A 16367-nucleotide genomic window follows, 5' to 3' on the forward strand; every position below is an offset into this window, starting at 1 on the left:
ATGCTAATGGAACGTTTAAATGGTTAGCTCGGTACAAAACGAGCCCCCCACATGACTGCAGCGTTAGCGGGAAAATGTCACGCGACTGAAACCCATCCGTAGATCCGTGAGGGGTTGTAAAAGGCGTGTCTTGGGTTGAGTTCTGAGATCGTGGTTCGGTTGAAAGGAAGCTCGTGCACATGGATGCGGTCAAAGCTGGGGGTTTAGTCCAGTTGTGAGGACAGGAGCAGCTGATAATGCAGGTCCACTGAGCTCGGGAGGAGGAGGCGACCTGTGCCAGTGCAACAGTCACTGACGGGAGGCCCAGGACGTCCATCACTGTTACTGTCTCGGGTCCACAGCAGTGTTCATTTCGTCGACCAAAATATTTAGTCTTAATTTTAGTCCAAGTGATATTTTTGACGACTAAAACTAAATTAAAAGTTTCTCATGAGACTAAAACTATGACTAAAATGTCCAGATATTTTAGTCGACTAAAATAAGACTAAATAAAAAATGAAAAGGAGAGACTAAAATCATCCAAACTTGTACTGACGGTCTGAAAGAGCCTCAGATCATTTACAATCACTGCTAAAGGATCAGCTCTGAGCTTTGTTCATGTGGAGCAGCTCCATGAAGCAGAGGAACAAGATTAAACATGATTAGAATGAATATTATCAATGCAAAGTCGACTTAATTCGTCTTAAAGCAGTACTAAGTAACGTGTTTACCTTAATAAATCCTTTCCGTAGTCCCTGTGGGGGTAATACAAGTGTTTATGGGATGATTGGAGGGTCTTTCATCTCCCCCTGGTGTCTCTGACCAGAAAACCATGTTTGCAACTTGACTGCCACCGGTCCGGAGTCACCAATACACACTAATGGAATCACGAAGAAGAAGCTAACAGGCTAATGGGCAAAGCTAGCGCCACTTTAACAGTATTTACAGCCAAGTTTGAGTGAAAAAACAAATATTTCCATTGTATAATTGGATGCACAGTAACCCTCTCTCCCTTCGCCTTTCCTGTCGGCGTAGTATTTACTCTCCAAGACAATTAATAAGTTAAAAAATCGTAACTTGCTACTACACCTGCAGTTGCACTAATGGCCTCTAGGGGGAAGAGTTACTTAGTACTGCTTTAAATTTAGTCGACTAAGTTTACTTGCAATTTTAGTCGACTAAAACTAGACTAAAATTGAAGATATTTTATTGACTAAAACTAGACTAAAATATGTTGTCAAAATTAACACTGGTCCACATGACATCACCATTCTGTGTGTTTATAATAGAACATGTTTGTTGCAAAAAGGGGCTTTGACGACCAGTCACGGATCACAGCAGTCAAACTGTTAAATGTAGCATTTTATACACAGCTGAACTAAGGGACTATGGACTGAAGCACTGTAATAACCCCCACACACACCCGAGTCTTTCATCCATTCACATCGTAGCTCCTCTGTGTCCCATTAGCTGCACAAACCTGATGTTTTTATTTGTCTCTAGGAGATAGTGCCTTGCTCAGTGGCACATAAATATACTGTACATGTACATAGGTGGCTTCATTGTTGCACTCGAGTCTTTCGTAAGCCCTGTTTTCTGTTCTGCACAGCGGTATTTTTGTAGAATGTAGTTCTAGTCGATTCACTCGCGTCCGCTTGATAATCAAACGTCTCATTTTGCTGAAGCTTTTTCCACCCGCAGCAGTCGGCCACAGCTCCTTCACTCAAACTTGATCTCCGTGACTTCGACTGTAATATTTACATTCTTTGCTTTGTTGCTGATGTGTCAATTATTTTACGTCATTATCAAAAGAGCACTGACTTTGGCCCGGTTTTCTTTCTTACGCCTTTGGACCAGATTAGATTAGTAACAGATTTGATTTGTTTTTCGAGAACACGTCTTTTTCAGAAAATAATTTATCGCAATAATGAGTTGTTTGTGGTTCTGTGGTAACTTTGACACTATTTTTTATTCTCATTGTATTTTGATACTACGTTCCTCTATCGCTCCTTTTTGTGAACAGTGTTAAAACATGACCGCAAACATTTTTCCCACCCTTCTTGACCAAAGATACTGCTGTGTCTAAACGGCTCTTAAAGACAAAAAAGGACTTCTACAGATCGACCGCGGCGTGTTTAAGCACTGGGGAAGCTGTTCTGTTGCCAAATAGTTGAAACAGTAATGACACGTGGACACTCGCGCTGGTTCAAATGTCCAGAATACACTGCCTGGCCCAAAAGAAAAAGAAAAGGTCAAGACTGAATAAAAAAAAAAACATGTTCTGAAGTTTGTTAGCTTTGTTAGCTTGATTACGGCGCACATTCGACGTCACAAGATTCATTTCTGTCTTTTTCACTCTTCACTCAAACCTCGGTATTGACGATGGGAGAGTTTTTGCTACGCCATAGTTAGCATAATTCTATTTCTGCGAAAACACCTCCTCAGCTTTCATTAGTTTGACCATTTCTGTGATGTTTCTTGTCTTACTTCCTTATCGGACACTGACAGGAAGTGACATAGATGGAGGCAAATGAGTGAGTCAAACAATAGAAATAAAAAAGGAGTGTTCGATCCGTACGCGGGGGGGCAGTTAGCAAGCCAGCTAGTCCGACGCACTTTTCAGACTCCGTTAGCCCCGCTCAGTGTGTTTTTCCTATAGCTGTTAGCATTAGCCATCGAACCTTCCAGATGTTTTCAGCTGCTGTCAACCCATCGACCACATTTAGGTCAAAGCCAGGTTAGAAATCATTACTGAGTGTACAGGCCTTGTTGAAATTTGACTTTAGATACAAACTAGCGCCTAAAAGTGTCCTCTGAGCTCAATGCTAGCTCCAGTTCAGTCAGGTTTTTGCTTTTTGTGGGTCGGATACACCTCCGAACATAACATCACCTTACAATATGTTCACGATAAAGAACAGAAATGATACAAATGCCATGAAAAGGATAAAACGCAGCATTTGTAGGAACAGGCTCAGATAGCGAACGGTGGAACTTTACCTCCATCTATGTCACTTCCTGTCAGTAGCTTAAAAATTTAAATAAAACAAATTTTTCTGCCCAACATTTCTTCATGAATTTGCTTCTTCAGTGAAATGATAATTATTACTTGAAGCGGATGGTGTCTTCGGGCTTTTTTATTGCGATGTTTTTGATCCAAACGGCTTTAGATTCACTGGCTGCATCACAAAGAGGTCAAAGTGGAAAGAAATGTTAAAGAGGGGGTATTATGCTTTTTTCAATCACATAGCACCAGTCTATATCACACTACAATGATGACCAAACCTTCTGTTGGTCTGTAAATGCAGTAAATTAAAATAACTGCCTTGTATAAAATTGCTCTCTCAAAATGGCTGTAGTGAATGTCTTGAAATAGGCCTCTGTCTCTTTAAGAACCTCTGAGCCTTTCCGACACGCCCCCTCCACACGCTGTCTGTGGCATCAGTGGGCGTTCCTAGGAGGACTCAGGCAAACCTATCCCTAAAATGGCCGCCATCAGAGTTTTCACAGATTACTCAAAACTACGTGAATGTGCCAAGGCAACACTTCAGGCATGTTTTTAATGAGGGAGTGACATAATAACATGATGTAAAGCTTGAAAAAGTTGATTTTGCATAATACCCCCCCTTTAAAGCACTGTTAAAAAATACCCCCACACACTTTTGTTTTGTGGCCTGGCAGTGTATGTGACGCCAATGTTCCTCTACCAACATGAATTTAGCGTCGTCTGCAGAAAAGTCATGTCCACGATGTTGTGTTTGTTTGTACGAGACCGTCCTAGAGAAACCGGAAAGCGATCCGTCGTATTGTTCTGATCTATTTGGCATCGCCCACTGTTTTCTTCACGGAGAACGTTGGAAAGCCGACTCGCAGTGTCCGACTCATGGAGATTGTGTAACCAGTGATTTTTTTGAATTTTTTTTGTGTGTTTTTGTTTTTTTCTGAAGGGTGACTGACTGTCTGACTGACTGGCGAACGGAGCCTGTAAAGTTTTGAATACTGTAAAACTCCTGCATGATTGTTGTGGAATGTTCAGATGTTGTGTAATAAACATAAATGTAATCACTGCTGCACACGGTCTGCTGCTGCTGCTGCTGTGGCCGTACGCTAGTATCACCAATGGTCGAGCACAGTGGTTCTCAACTGGTGGGGGATATCACTTCTAAAGAAATGATGGAAATATCAGTCTGTTGGTTGTTTTGATCATGACTTAAAGGGACTATACAGAGTTTAAAAATGTTAATATTAAGTATTTTCCTTTTCCTCTCCCTACATGTTCCAGCCATGTCCTAATGTGTAGAATGAGCTCAGACCTGTTCACCACAACTGCCTCTGAAATCCTGCACTGTCACTCAGAAAGGTGTTATGCACAAATTTAATATAGAAGCTGCAGTTACGCGGAAGACCTGAGGTGGCAGTAGTGAGTAAAAAATGACCAACTTGCATCTAGTCTCTTTAACCTCTTAACTCCTACCTGAACGGATCCCATTTTCTCCAGTTTGGCTTTACCCGAATCAAAAAGCTTCTTGGGAAAAAACACCAAAATAGCCACAAAAAATGAGAAGAAAACAAGGATGTAAACGCAACAAAAATGTGACAAAAATTCAACAAGATGTGACAAAAATGTGACAAAAATTCAACAAAAATGTGACAAAACAAAAATGTGACAAAAAATCAACAAAAATGTGACAAAAAATCAACAAAAATGTGACAAAAATTCAACAAAAATGTGACAAAAAATCAACAAAAATGTGACAAAAAATAAAAAAAATTTTGACAAAAATGTGACAAAAACGTGACAAAAAATCAACAAAAATGTGACAAAAAATCAACAAAAATGTGACAAAAATGTGACAAAAAATCAACAAAAATGTGACATAAATTCAACAAAAAATCAACAAAAATGTGACAAAAAATCAACAAAAATGTGACAAAAATGTGACAAAAATTCAACAAAAATGTGACATAAATTCAACAAAAATGTGACAAAAATTGAACAGAAATTCATCAAAAATGTGGAAAAAAACTCAACCAAAAAGTGACCAAAATTAAAAAAACAAATAAAAAAAAAAACATTAAAAAAAGGTAACACAGCAACAACGCGGGGAAAAAGATCAGTTTTGTGGGTCTTAGCTTTCAAATGAGGTGTTACACAGGCCTATATAACGGCCAAAGAGGACAGAATGCATTTGGTTTAGGCGGGTGGTAAGAGGTTAAGCTATTTACACTAGTTCAACCTCGTAACTCCCGCTTTAACCAAGTGCATTTTCTCCAGTTCGGCTTTTCCCAAATCTAAAAGCTTAGAGTCCAGGGCTCGAGGCTAACATAGTCCCATAGTCCCGGGGATGGGAAAAAATGCAAGTGAGTGTAAGTGAGTTTTGCTGCATTTTTGTCACTTTTTTGTTGAATTTTTGTTACTTTTTTGTTGAATTTTTATTACTTTTTTGTTACATTTTTGTCACTTTTTTGTTACTTTTTTGTCACTTTTTTGTTGCATTTTTGTCACTTTTTTGTTGAATTTTTGTAACTTTTTTGTTGAATTTTTGTCAGTTTTTTGTTACATTTTTGTCACTTTTTTGTTGCATTTTTGTCACTTGTTGGTTGAGGTCCCCTCATCCCTGTAAAAGACGGGACGGTTCACATCCATTTTGGGACGATGCCAAATGGTTTCCGGGAGGGTGTCGGGACGGTCATGAAAATGGAGCCGAGACCTACAAAATGAATTTAAACTGATCTTTTTCCTTGCGTTTTGTGGCCTTGTCACTTTTTTGACATTTCTTTTCATCGCTTTGCTGCTGTTTTTTTGTTGCTCTTTTATCACGTTATTATCATTTTTTTGGTCATTGCTTTTTTGTCACTTTACTGTTACTCTTTGCTTGCTTTTTGTTCAGTTTTTGTCACTTGTTGTTGCGTTTTCATCTCATTTTTGTCGCTATTATGTAGAGTTTTTTCAAGAAGCTTTTAGAAGCAAAACTGGAGAAAATGTCCTTGGTTCAGGTGGGGGGTTAAGAAATTAAATCTTATTACAGAATGAATTGTGGATAAAAATTCCATATCTGACATTATGTTTTGTCTCTGGGGTGATGGTTCTGACAGTACAGGAGGTTCTCAAACCTTTCACACAAAGCACCACCTGACAAAATATTTCACCTCCAAAGTAGTGTTATCATCATCCTTTATACAAGTTTGTCTCTTGAGACTCAATGCCTCGTTCCAAACATTTGATACCAAGCAGCAAAAGGCCTTCTTACCCCATTCACACGAGAGCTGCAGACAAAGCTCCGAGACCCACCTCCTGTGATGAATCTAAGCCTGAATGGAAAACTGCACTCGAAGTCTTCAGCACAGATGAATGCATGAATATGGTGTCACTATAATGAAACATGGAAAGGTCTTCGTTGAACATACAGCCACATTTGTTTTGTTCAACTTAAGTCGTCTTGAGAGTTTAACCCCTTACCTCCCAACTGAACCGAGCACATTTTCTCCAGTTTGGCTTTACCCCCCAGTCCAAAAGCTTCTGGAAAAAAAGCTGTGAAAATAGCGACAAAACTGAGACGAAAACAATGATGGAAATGTGACAAAAAAGTGACAAAAAAATTGATGAAAAAGTGGCAAAAATGTCACAATAATGTCGCAAGAAATTGACAAAAAATGGACAAAAAATGACAAAAATGTGACAAAAAATGACAAAAATGTGACAAAAAATGACAAAAATGTGATTAAAAAATGTGACAAAAAATGACAAAAATGTGATTAAAAAATGTGACAAAATGTGACAAGAAAATTGCAAAAATGTGATAAAAATTTGACAAAAATGTGATAAAAATTTGACAAAAATGTGATAAAAAATTAACAAAAAAATTACAAAAAATTGATTAAAAAATGGACAAAAAAATAGATGAAAAAAAATGACAAAAAATGACAAAAATGTGACAAAATGTGACAAGAAAATTGCTAAAATGTGATAAAAATTTGAAAAAAAATTGAAAAAAAAGGACAAAAAATGACAAAAATGTGATTAAAAAATTGACAAAAAATGACAAAAAATTGAAAACAAAAAAGACAAAGAATGACAAAAAATTGACAAAAAATTAAAAAAAATTGACAAAAAATTGACTAAAAAAATTACAAAAATGTGACCAAAAAATGACAAAAAAGTTAGAAAAATGAGTTTAACACCCAACAAAAAAATAATGGGAAAAGAAATCTGATGACGTGAGGAAAAAGATCCTCTTGGTTCAGGCGGGAGTTAAGAGGTTAAACTATTTTTGCCATGGTTTCACCTGGCTCAGTCCCGGTTTAGGAGTTCAGGAGTCCCGTTTTTAGACTTTGGACACACATAGTAGAACATCATAAATGAAATAAATTGGATAAAACACAAAATGTAAAGAATACATTTGTTTTTAATTAATAGAAAAAGAGATAAAAGTGGTGTCTGTTGCTGAATCAATTTCAGTGTTATGCATAAAAAATGGAAATAATTTGATTGGCTATTTTAAATGTAAGCTCATCATACTTTTTTTTTTCAAATACATTTCTTTATATTTTAAAACAAATGTGTCACAAGGTTTTTACACAAGGTTTGACACATTGTTTGAGATACATTAAAATAATGAGTAATATGCAAAATACATAAGATAAGACAAAACAATAACAAACAAACAAACAAAAAAAGAAAAGAAAAGGAAGGGAAAAGCAATAACCATGGAAAGTGTCAAAATGCAGTTCCCCAGTCCTCGAAGTCCTTGAAAATGGAAAACTCATGTGAATAGTTCATTACATACGTTTAATATTTTAATTGTTTGTTTTTTTATTCCAACGCTTGTTCAATGACCTAATACACATTTCAATTTCATTTAAGAATATTATAAGCAGGGAATCACTATGATATTGGCTAAATTTTACTTAATGAATATTAAATTCACCTAATACAATGAATAAATTCCCCATTAATTCAATTTCCCAATCAGGATGGTTCATTATATTTTGGTAATTCAGCAAAATATTATGATTCAAGGTCTTTCCAAAAATTTCTGACTATATGTGCAGTCAAAAAATAAATGTTTAAATAACAGGTTTTAATGCTTTTGAAAATTACAACATCTTTATAATTATCTTTTCTTTTTTCTTTTTTGAAGCAGAAGTTTTAACACCTGGAGTACTTCGACATCTGCATAGTAATATCATCGAAGTTCTCCAGGTGTTATTGCGCCTCACAATATAGTGCCCCTATTTATCCGCTCAGAAAATCAACATGTTTGATTTTGTGTGACTTGGATCGTGTAACGTTACGTAACTGTATTTAAATAGGGAAAACGTGGAAGAGCTTGGTGGCTTCTAGCGTCACCCCGGTTTGGAGCTATACCTATGCTGGGAGCGGCTAAATGCTAACAACATTTGCGTGACTGAGCGCACGCACAAAAAACAGACAGGTACGGATCAACTCGTCTACGTTAAGGTAAGAACATATCTCAGTATGTAAAAACTGTGACCTATTCCTTTAACGAAAAAAAAAAGTTTTATTTGAATTTTTAAGCTACTGACAGGAAGTGACATAGATAGAGGTAAAGATCCATAACAGTTTGACTTCCTGTCAGTGTCAGGAAGTGAAACAAAAAATGGCCAAACTAAAGGATGTTTGTCTAATTGTCTAATGTGTCATATTGCACAAAAAGTATAGACTGTTTATCCGAATGTAAGCTGATAATGCTTTTTATTTTTTGGATCGTTCAATTCTTTAAAACAAATCACAAAGTAAGCAAATAATATAATAAAATCCACATGAAGCTCATAACACTTTTTTTTGAAAGCTCATAATACTTTTTTTTAAAACTTTTTTATTTTTTTTATTGACAAGTATATGAACAGAACATAGATAGATGAACAGAATTGTACAATACAATTATTCAGTTACAAATATATTGTATTTTGAGCGAATACTGAGCCTTTTTGTTATCAGAACCTTCCAAAATCTTGATATATGAGAGAGTATCACTAAAAAAAATGTGTACAGTTGGGTTTCTGCCTACAATATTTACATTTGTGAATATAAAATGTGGACAAAAGGATCAGTAAATTAAGCTCATAATACTTTCCGTTATGTTCTACCTTCGTTCTGCGTCACTCACGGCACCTTTGCCCTACTGTCCTCAGCTCGACAGTGCCCCCTGCCGGAATCTGGAACCTTCCGTTCGGCTTTTCCCCCGGAAGCTCCCGAAGTCTGTGTTTATACGCTCGGCTTTTTCCGGAAACTCTTCAGACTCTCCTCAGATCCTTCGCGTTTTGGGCCTCACTGTGGACTCTGGAGGCGGACACAACAGCACACACTCACGGCACGGACAGTCACAGCTGTAAGAACACGGTCTGCGCTAAAAAAAACTCCTCGGTAACATCTTTTCTCCGGGCCCATTTGTCGCGGTTGCTACGGCCTCGTTGACATCGTTAACGTTAGCATTCATTGTGCACTGTAACGCTAGCGGGCGCCTAATTCTGCTGTTGTTTTGTCGCCACGTCCGAAACAAACCACTTATTTAGTTGTTGTTTGACGGTTTGTCGACGTGTATTGACCGTTCATCGCACGGCGTCGCATGTAGGTCGTTTGTCTCGGGACGTTTGCGCGTGTTGTTTACTTGTTTAGCATTCCTGCACAACGCTGGCTAGCTTCGTGTTAGCTTAGCATTGGGGTTGGGATAATTTGTTGTGAGTGACGATGTCTTTGTTGGTTGCCGAACACACCTTTTCACAGAGAAAATAACCTGCAAACAATAAGTATTTTTGTTGCTTCTTTCGACATAAAACACATTTCCTAACCAGTGTCAGCTAAGGTAGCATTAGCATCACCGACTCGTACTGATTCCTCCTGTGTCGTCTTGTGTTCATTGTTTGCGTGGAGGCTTAATGTTTGTTTGTTTTTGACTCTTTTTTTTTTTTTCAGATAATGCCCACCATTAAGCTACAGAGCTCCGATGGGGAGATTTTTGAGGTGGACGTGGAAATAGCCAAACAGTCTGTCACTATCAAAACTATGTTGGAAGGTAAGCTCCTCAGCCTGCACTCAGACGTGTGGGCACGTTCTTGAGTGGTTCATATATTAAAGCAGTACTAAGTAACGTGTTTACCTTAATAAATCCTTTCCGTAGTCCCTGTGGGGGTAATACAAGTGTTTATGGGATGATTGGAGGGTCTTTCATCTCCCCCTGGTGTCTCTGGCCAGAAAACCATGTTTGCAACTTGACTGCCACTGGTCCGGAGAAAGCAATACACACTAATGGAATCACGAAGAAGAAGCTAACATGCTAACGGACAAAGCTAACTGCGGCCTAGCGTCACTTTAAACAGTATTTACAGCAAAGTTTGAGTGAAAAAAAATATTTCCTTTGGATTGGGCACAGTAACCCTCTCTCCCTTCGCCTTTCCTGTCAGCGTAGCATTTACTCTCCAAGACAATAAGTTAACCCTCGTGTCGCCTTCGTGGGTCATTTTGACCCGCTGTCATGTTCCGGGCATTTGGATGCAAGGTGACACAAGGGGGCGCCCTTCCAACCTTCTCAGTGTAAATGTGAGTTGACTTTCTTCAGAGTGAGACTTTAGGTCAGACACCATGAGTGACAGTAACATGACGCTAAATACAGTGAGCTCTTTGTTTCCAGTAAAAAGGCTTAGGCCTCATTGCTCTTCAGTCACAGACTGAGAAGTGAAGAAGGAAGTCATGGAGCTTCTGCTTTAGACAGAACTTCAGACTTCTGCTGCATTTAAGAGTCATTTTACATCATATCAAATGTTGTAATCTGTAAAGCACTTTGTGATACCTTACGGTATGAAAAGCGCTTTATAAATAAAGTTTGATTGATCATATTCTGAAACTCAAATCTGAAGTAAAAACATATATGGATATTACAAAAATGCTGTATCTAATCAAAAACATAGTTTTTTTTTTAAAATTTACTCTCATTCTAAAAAAGAAAACCCAAACAAACCTTTTTCATTTATATCTACTGTAAAGTCATGTTTGTCCCGGTTCCTCTGAGTCGTGGTGCAGCAGGACTGATGTGGACAGATGTTACAGAAGAAGTTCATGAGGTTCATTTCTTCAACAGTTTCTATAGTAACTATTTTCTCCAAAGTAAAAGTAGATCCACCACAGTCCTGTCCACATCTGTCATGGTCCACCATGACCCACCACGACTCAGGGGAACTGGGACAAACATGACTTTACAGCAGATACAAATGAAAAGGGTTTGTTTGGGTTTTCTTTTTTAGAATGAGAGTAAATTTAAATTAAATAAAAATAAATTAAATATATATAATAAAATAAATAAAAAAAAATATTTTTTGATTAGATAAAGGATTTTAAATTATTTTTCTTTTTCTAATTAAAAATTATTTTCCATATATTATGTATCTACTACAGATTTGAGTTTCAGAATATGACCAAATTTATCAAAATCAAACTTTATTTATAAAGCGCTTTTCATACCGAAAGGTATCACAAAGTGCTTTACAGATTACAACATTTGATATGATGTAATATGACTCTTACATGCAGCAGAAGTCTGAAGTTCTGTCTAAAGCAGAAGCTCCATGACTTCCTTCTTCACTTCTAAGTCTGTGACTGAAGAGCAATGAGGCCTCAGCCTTTTTACTGGAAACAAAGAGCTCACTGTATTTAGCGTCATGTTACTGTCACTCATGGTGTCTGACCTAAAGTCTCACTCTGAAGAAAGTCAACTCACATTTACAGAGAAGGTTGGAAGGGCGCCCCCTTGTGTCACCTTGCATCCAAATGCCCGGAACATACCAGCGGGTCTAAAAGACCCGCGAAGGCGACACGAGGGTTAAACAATCGTAACTTGCTACGACACCTGCAGTTGCGCTTATGGCCTCTAGGGGGAAGAGTTACTTAGTACTGCTTTAAAAAAGTTCATATATTTCTGCACTCAGATTTGGGGATGGATGATGAAGGCGATGATGACCCAGTTCCCCTCCCAAACGTCAACGCCGCCATTCTCAAGAAGGTAAATTACCACTTAGTCCAGTTTCTGTCAGCACTAACTAACTGTGAAACTCTCAGTGACAAGAAAACTGAGGAGATTCAAGATCCTGACCATTGAACTGATCATTATGATTATATTGCTATCAGTCAGTGCAATGTTACTGTTACTGTGCTTCCGTTCCCGTATTCCGTATGTACCTTTCCATCGTATACAAAGGTAAAAACATGGGTAAAACTAAAGAATTTGGAAACACATTTATGTTCTGCTTCTACTTCCTGGATTTGTGATTAGATTATCAATAAAGGCTTATCTTATCTTATTCAGACCCGCCCACTATTGTGGATTTCAGTTGTTGTTAATCACAGAGAGTGGCGAAATCAAATGGGATTAAATCAGTCAGCTCAATGGAAATGAGTTTGCGTGGCCTCAGGCTGATCACAGGGCGGGAAGGCGGCGTTAAATAGTGTCCTCAGATTAGTTTTGGGTGCTTCGTGTTGTGACTCTGCATTAAAGGGTTTGGCTGTGAGCAACATATTTTAATTTAGTTTTAGTCTTTTGACGAAAATGTAATTCGATTTTAGTCTAGTTTTAGTCGACTATAAATGCAAGTAAATGTAGTCGACTGAATTTAGGACGAATTTAGTGGACTTTGCATTGATAATATTCATTATAATCATGTTTAATCTTGTTCCTCGGCTTCATGGAGCTGCTCCACATGAACAAAGCTCAGAGCTGATCCTTTGGCAGAGAATTTAAATGATCTGAGGCTCTTTCAGACGCTCAACAGAAGTTTGGATGATTTTAGTCTCTCCTTTTCATTTTTATTTAGTCTTATTTTAGTCGACTAAAATATCTGGACATTTTAGTCACAGTTTTAGTCTCATGAACAACTTTTAATTTAGTTTTAGTCCAATTTTAGTCGTCAAAAATATCACTTTGACTAAAATTAAGACTAAATATTTTTTTTGACGAAATTAACACTGACTGTGAGAATCTGTGCAGAACTGAAGCCGAACAATATATTTGCAAAGTGGTTTGTCGGAAATGCCACATATTAACCTCTGAACCCACACCAGAACCGAGCACGTTTTCTCCAGTTCGACGCTTTTTTTCAAGAAGCTTTTAGATTTGTGTAAAGCCAAAGCAGCAACGAAAACAAGGAGGAAACTCTACAAAGTGACAAAAACATGCCACGATTAAAAAGTGACAAAAACGCATAAAAGTAAGGAGAGTAATCTGTTTGTAGGCCTTAGCTTTCAAATGAAGCATTACACTGTTGCGCTGCAGTCGAGAAGCTTTTAGATTTGGGTTAAGCCAAACTGGAGAAAATGTGCTTGGTTGAGGTTGAGGTTAAGACATTAATATATAAATTACAGCCAGAGCAGACTTAAGTTCGAGCTGCCGTCTGGCCTTAAACAAAAGCTTCTGGATAAGGAGTAGATTTTAAACACACAGACGAATATTTGAGAGAAGATGGAAATGTTTGCTGATGTGGAAACCAAAGAGTTTTGCCGAGGTCGGTCAAACCCTGTGTCTTTGTGTTGCAGGTGATCCAGTGGTGCACCCATCACAAAGACGACCCCCCTCCCCCCGAAGACGACGAGAACAAGGAGAAGAGGACGGACGACATTCCCGTGTGGGACCAGGAGTTCCTCAAAGTGGACCAGGGCACGCTGTTCGAGCTCATTCTGGTAAGCAGCGCCTCCTCTCAGATCTAGAGTAGCTCTGCCGTGAGCCGCGATGCACGACTGTGGGTTTACTCGGACTCGTTAATAAAAAACAACAGGAAAGCGCTCCGCGGGGTCTAACCCTGCCAACATGTGACCTGAAACCCGAGCTGCGATTGGTTCCACGCTCCAGGAAGTGAAACGCAAGCCCACTGGAGGTCATGAGCCCCCTTCTGAGAGAGTTTACACGTGACTGCGAAATGAGCTTACAACAACAACAGCAGCAGCGAGCGAGAATACACAGTAAAATCATGCTGCATGTTGGAAGATGTAACGACGACTTATAGCGGCATTCCGAGGCTTGAAATTTACCAGTTACCTGGAACGCAGCATCAGGTTACAGGGATCTCGCAATGGAGGAGTCGACTTGTTCCCAGCAGCGATTTCTGGAGGCTTTTAACTAGTGGTGTCCATGGTTAACCGATTAACACTAATGGTTCTGAGTAATCCTGGTCACTTTGGTCATTTCTTCTTCTACTGCTGAAGTGCACCAATCTGTTCTTCCTGGAGTTTTTTTTGCGTCACAGGGAAAAGGAACTGTCCGCCACATTTTTAAAGCTCATGATCCATCACCAGAACTTCTGCACTCACATCGTCTTTGTCAAGGTGATAGAGTCTGCAGCGTGAAAGCTCGTTTAAAAATAATGTGTCATTCCCACTGCTTCCTACAGAGGGTCTACTCTACTCAATATCCTGATTTTGAATCGCCCTCAAATTTATAAAATGTAAAATATCAATGTGTGTCCACTGTAACACACTCGGGTGCAGATGGTAAGAAGTGTGCCCTCAAAGAACACACCATTATGTGCATCACTGTCAAACCAAAACATGGGCAAGAGAAAAATCCTCCATCTTTGTTTTACGGAGAAAATGTTCCAGTGTGTCTCGGGAGTCAAATGTAGGACCGTCCCTTGCACGGCCGAGGCAAATGCGAATAAGCAAATGTATAGAGGAAGGGTGTGTCCTTTTCCTGTTTTAAAACGTACCTACAATAACCACTGGACATGGGTCGCCTCGCTTCTTATTGTTGGCGTTTCTGCTTTGTCTCATCAAATCACAAGTCAAATTCTCTCGTTTCTCAATTTCTGCTCTCCCTCCTGTGTGCTCTGCTCATTCGCAGGCGGCCAACTACCTGGACATTAAGGGTCTGCTGGACGTGACGTGTAAAACCGTGGCCAACATGATCAAGGGAAAGACCCCAGAGGAGATCAGGAAGACCTTCAACATCAAGAACGACTTCACGGAGGAGGAGGAGGCCCAGGTAACGCACGGAGCCACTCGCTTCCGTCAGCGCTGGAGACGATCGATCCCGGGGCGCTGTAGACGCCACGCGGGACTTGTGATTTTGTTTTTTTAACCAATATTTTCTTGTAATCCCCGTGTGTGTGTGTGCTCAGGTACGCAAAGAGAACCAGTGGTGCGAAGAGAAGTAACCGCCCCCTCCCCTCCTCCTCCCCGCCTGCCATGGCCCACCCACTCTCTGCCGAAGATTGTCCCCTCAAAAAAACACGGAAACGACACAAACTGCTGCACTGGCGCTGTTCATACTTGTTAATATTTACATTTAGTATATTTAGAACCACTTTAACCCCACGATGCTCCTCTGTCCATCATCACACCTCCCCGTTTCCTGTTTCCATAGCATGACCATTTTAAACCCGCGTGATGTACTCTAATTTAAATAAAGCTTCTTTTTTTTTCGTTTCTATACGCTTCTATTGTTGTACTCACAAATGCGTAGTTCGCATCATGGCCTCACTTTGCTGTGGTCGTGTATTTTTTTAAACCTTTTTTTTTCTTTTTTCCTTTTAGGTCAATGGTTTAAACATTGAAAACTGGAAGACAAAGAGTGAATATCCTCTTTTTGGTTCTGTAAATGCTTTCGCGATGCCGGTGTTTAGATAGTAGCGATGGGAAAGGAGAAAGTGGCTTGTTTTAATTGGGGAGATACTCTGCTGTATTTTGTGGGGGGCGTTTCTAAGTGCGTGGTTTAAAGTTTGCACCTCAAAACCATGACTTTTGGTCAAGGCTGGGCTACAAAGCGTCACTTCCCGGTGTTGCCAGTAGAGGGCATCGGGCACAATGGTAAAGTCCATGTACAACATTACTGTACACATTCTTTTACACAGTGAAACGTGGAAAACTGGAAAGGCAGCATGGTATGTCCCCTTTTAAGGTGAAGTGAAGCTTTGTTGCTTATTTGTGTGGACTCGGAAGTTTGTTTATAAAGTGTGAGAGTGACTTGACCTTATTCCTGATTCATGTTGCGTTGATCGGAGCAGTTGACTTAAAAAAAACAAACAAAAAAAGATTATTTTGGGGTTGTGGAACTCATTGAAGGAGCAAATAAAATGTTTGAAAAAGGATCCCGCTGGTCATTCTATCTTTTGTTGTACTGGTGGGTTTCCCCCGTCCTAAAACAAGCATGATGGGCCTAGAAACGAGGTCACTCCTGATCATGAACTTAAAGACACACTACCTGACTTTCTGTTTTCCGACAATGAAGAAGAGCGAGTAGATCAAATTGTTCAGAGATGAGTTTATAAGCACTTTTCTATATTCACCGTGTCACTGAAACAGCAATGCTAACAACCTAGCCTGCAACTTCTTAAAACTGGTACAAAGGATTTGTAATTGAGCCTTGGAGGAGGACTATTGGTCGGCCTCG

General features: G+C 39.1%; 1 protein-coding gene across 1 annotated transcript; it reads left to right on the top strand.

Moving 5' to 3' along the window:
• The first annotated feature begins 9911 nt into the window (after positions 1-9911).
• On the top strand, positions 9912-15510 carry skp1 (S-phase kinase-associated protein 1). The gene is made up of 5 exons (XM_079566391.1): positions 9912-10013; positions 11920-11993; positions 13520-13663; positions 14820-14960; positions 15097-15510. Exons 1-5 carry the CDS (start codon positions 9917-9919, stop codon positions 15130-15132), a joined length of 492 nt encoding a protein of 163 aa, XP_079422517.1. The 5' UTR covers positions 9912-9916; the 3' UTR covers positions 15133-15510.
• The last annotated feature ends 857 nt before the right edge of the window (positions 15511-16367 follow it).

The sequence above is a fragment of the Gobius niger genome (genome assembly GCF_951799975.1).
Source record: "Gobius niger genome assembly, chromosome: 11".
NCBI lineage: Eukaryota > Metazoa > Chordata > Actinopteri > Gobiiformes > Gobiidae > Gobius > Gobius niger.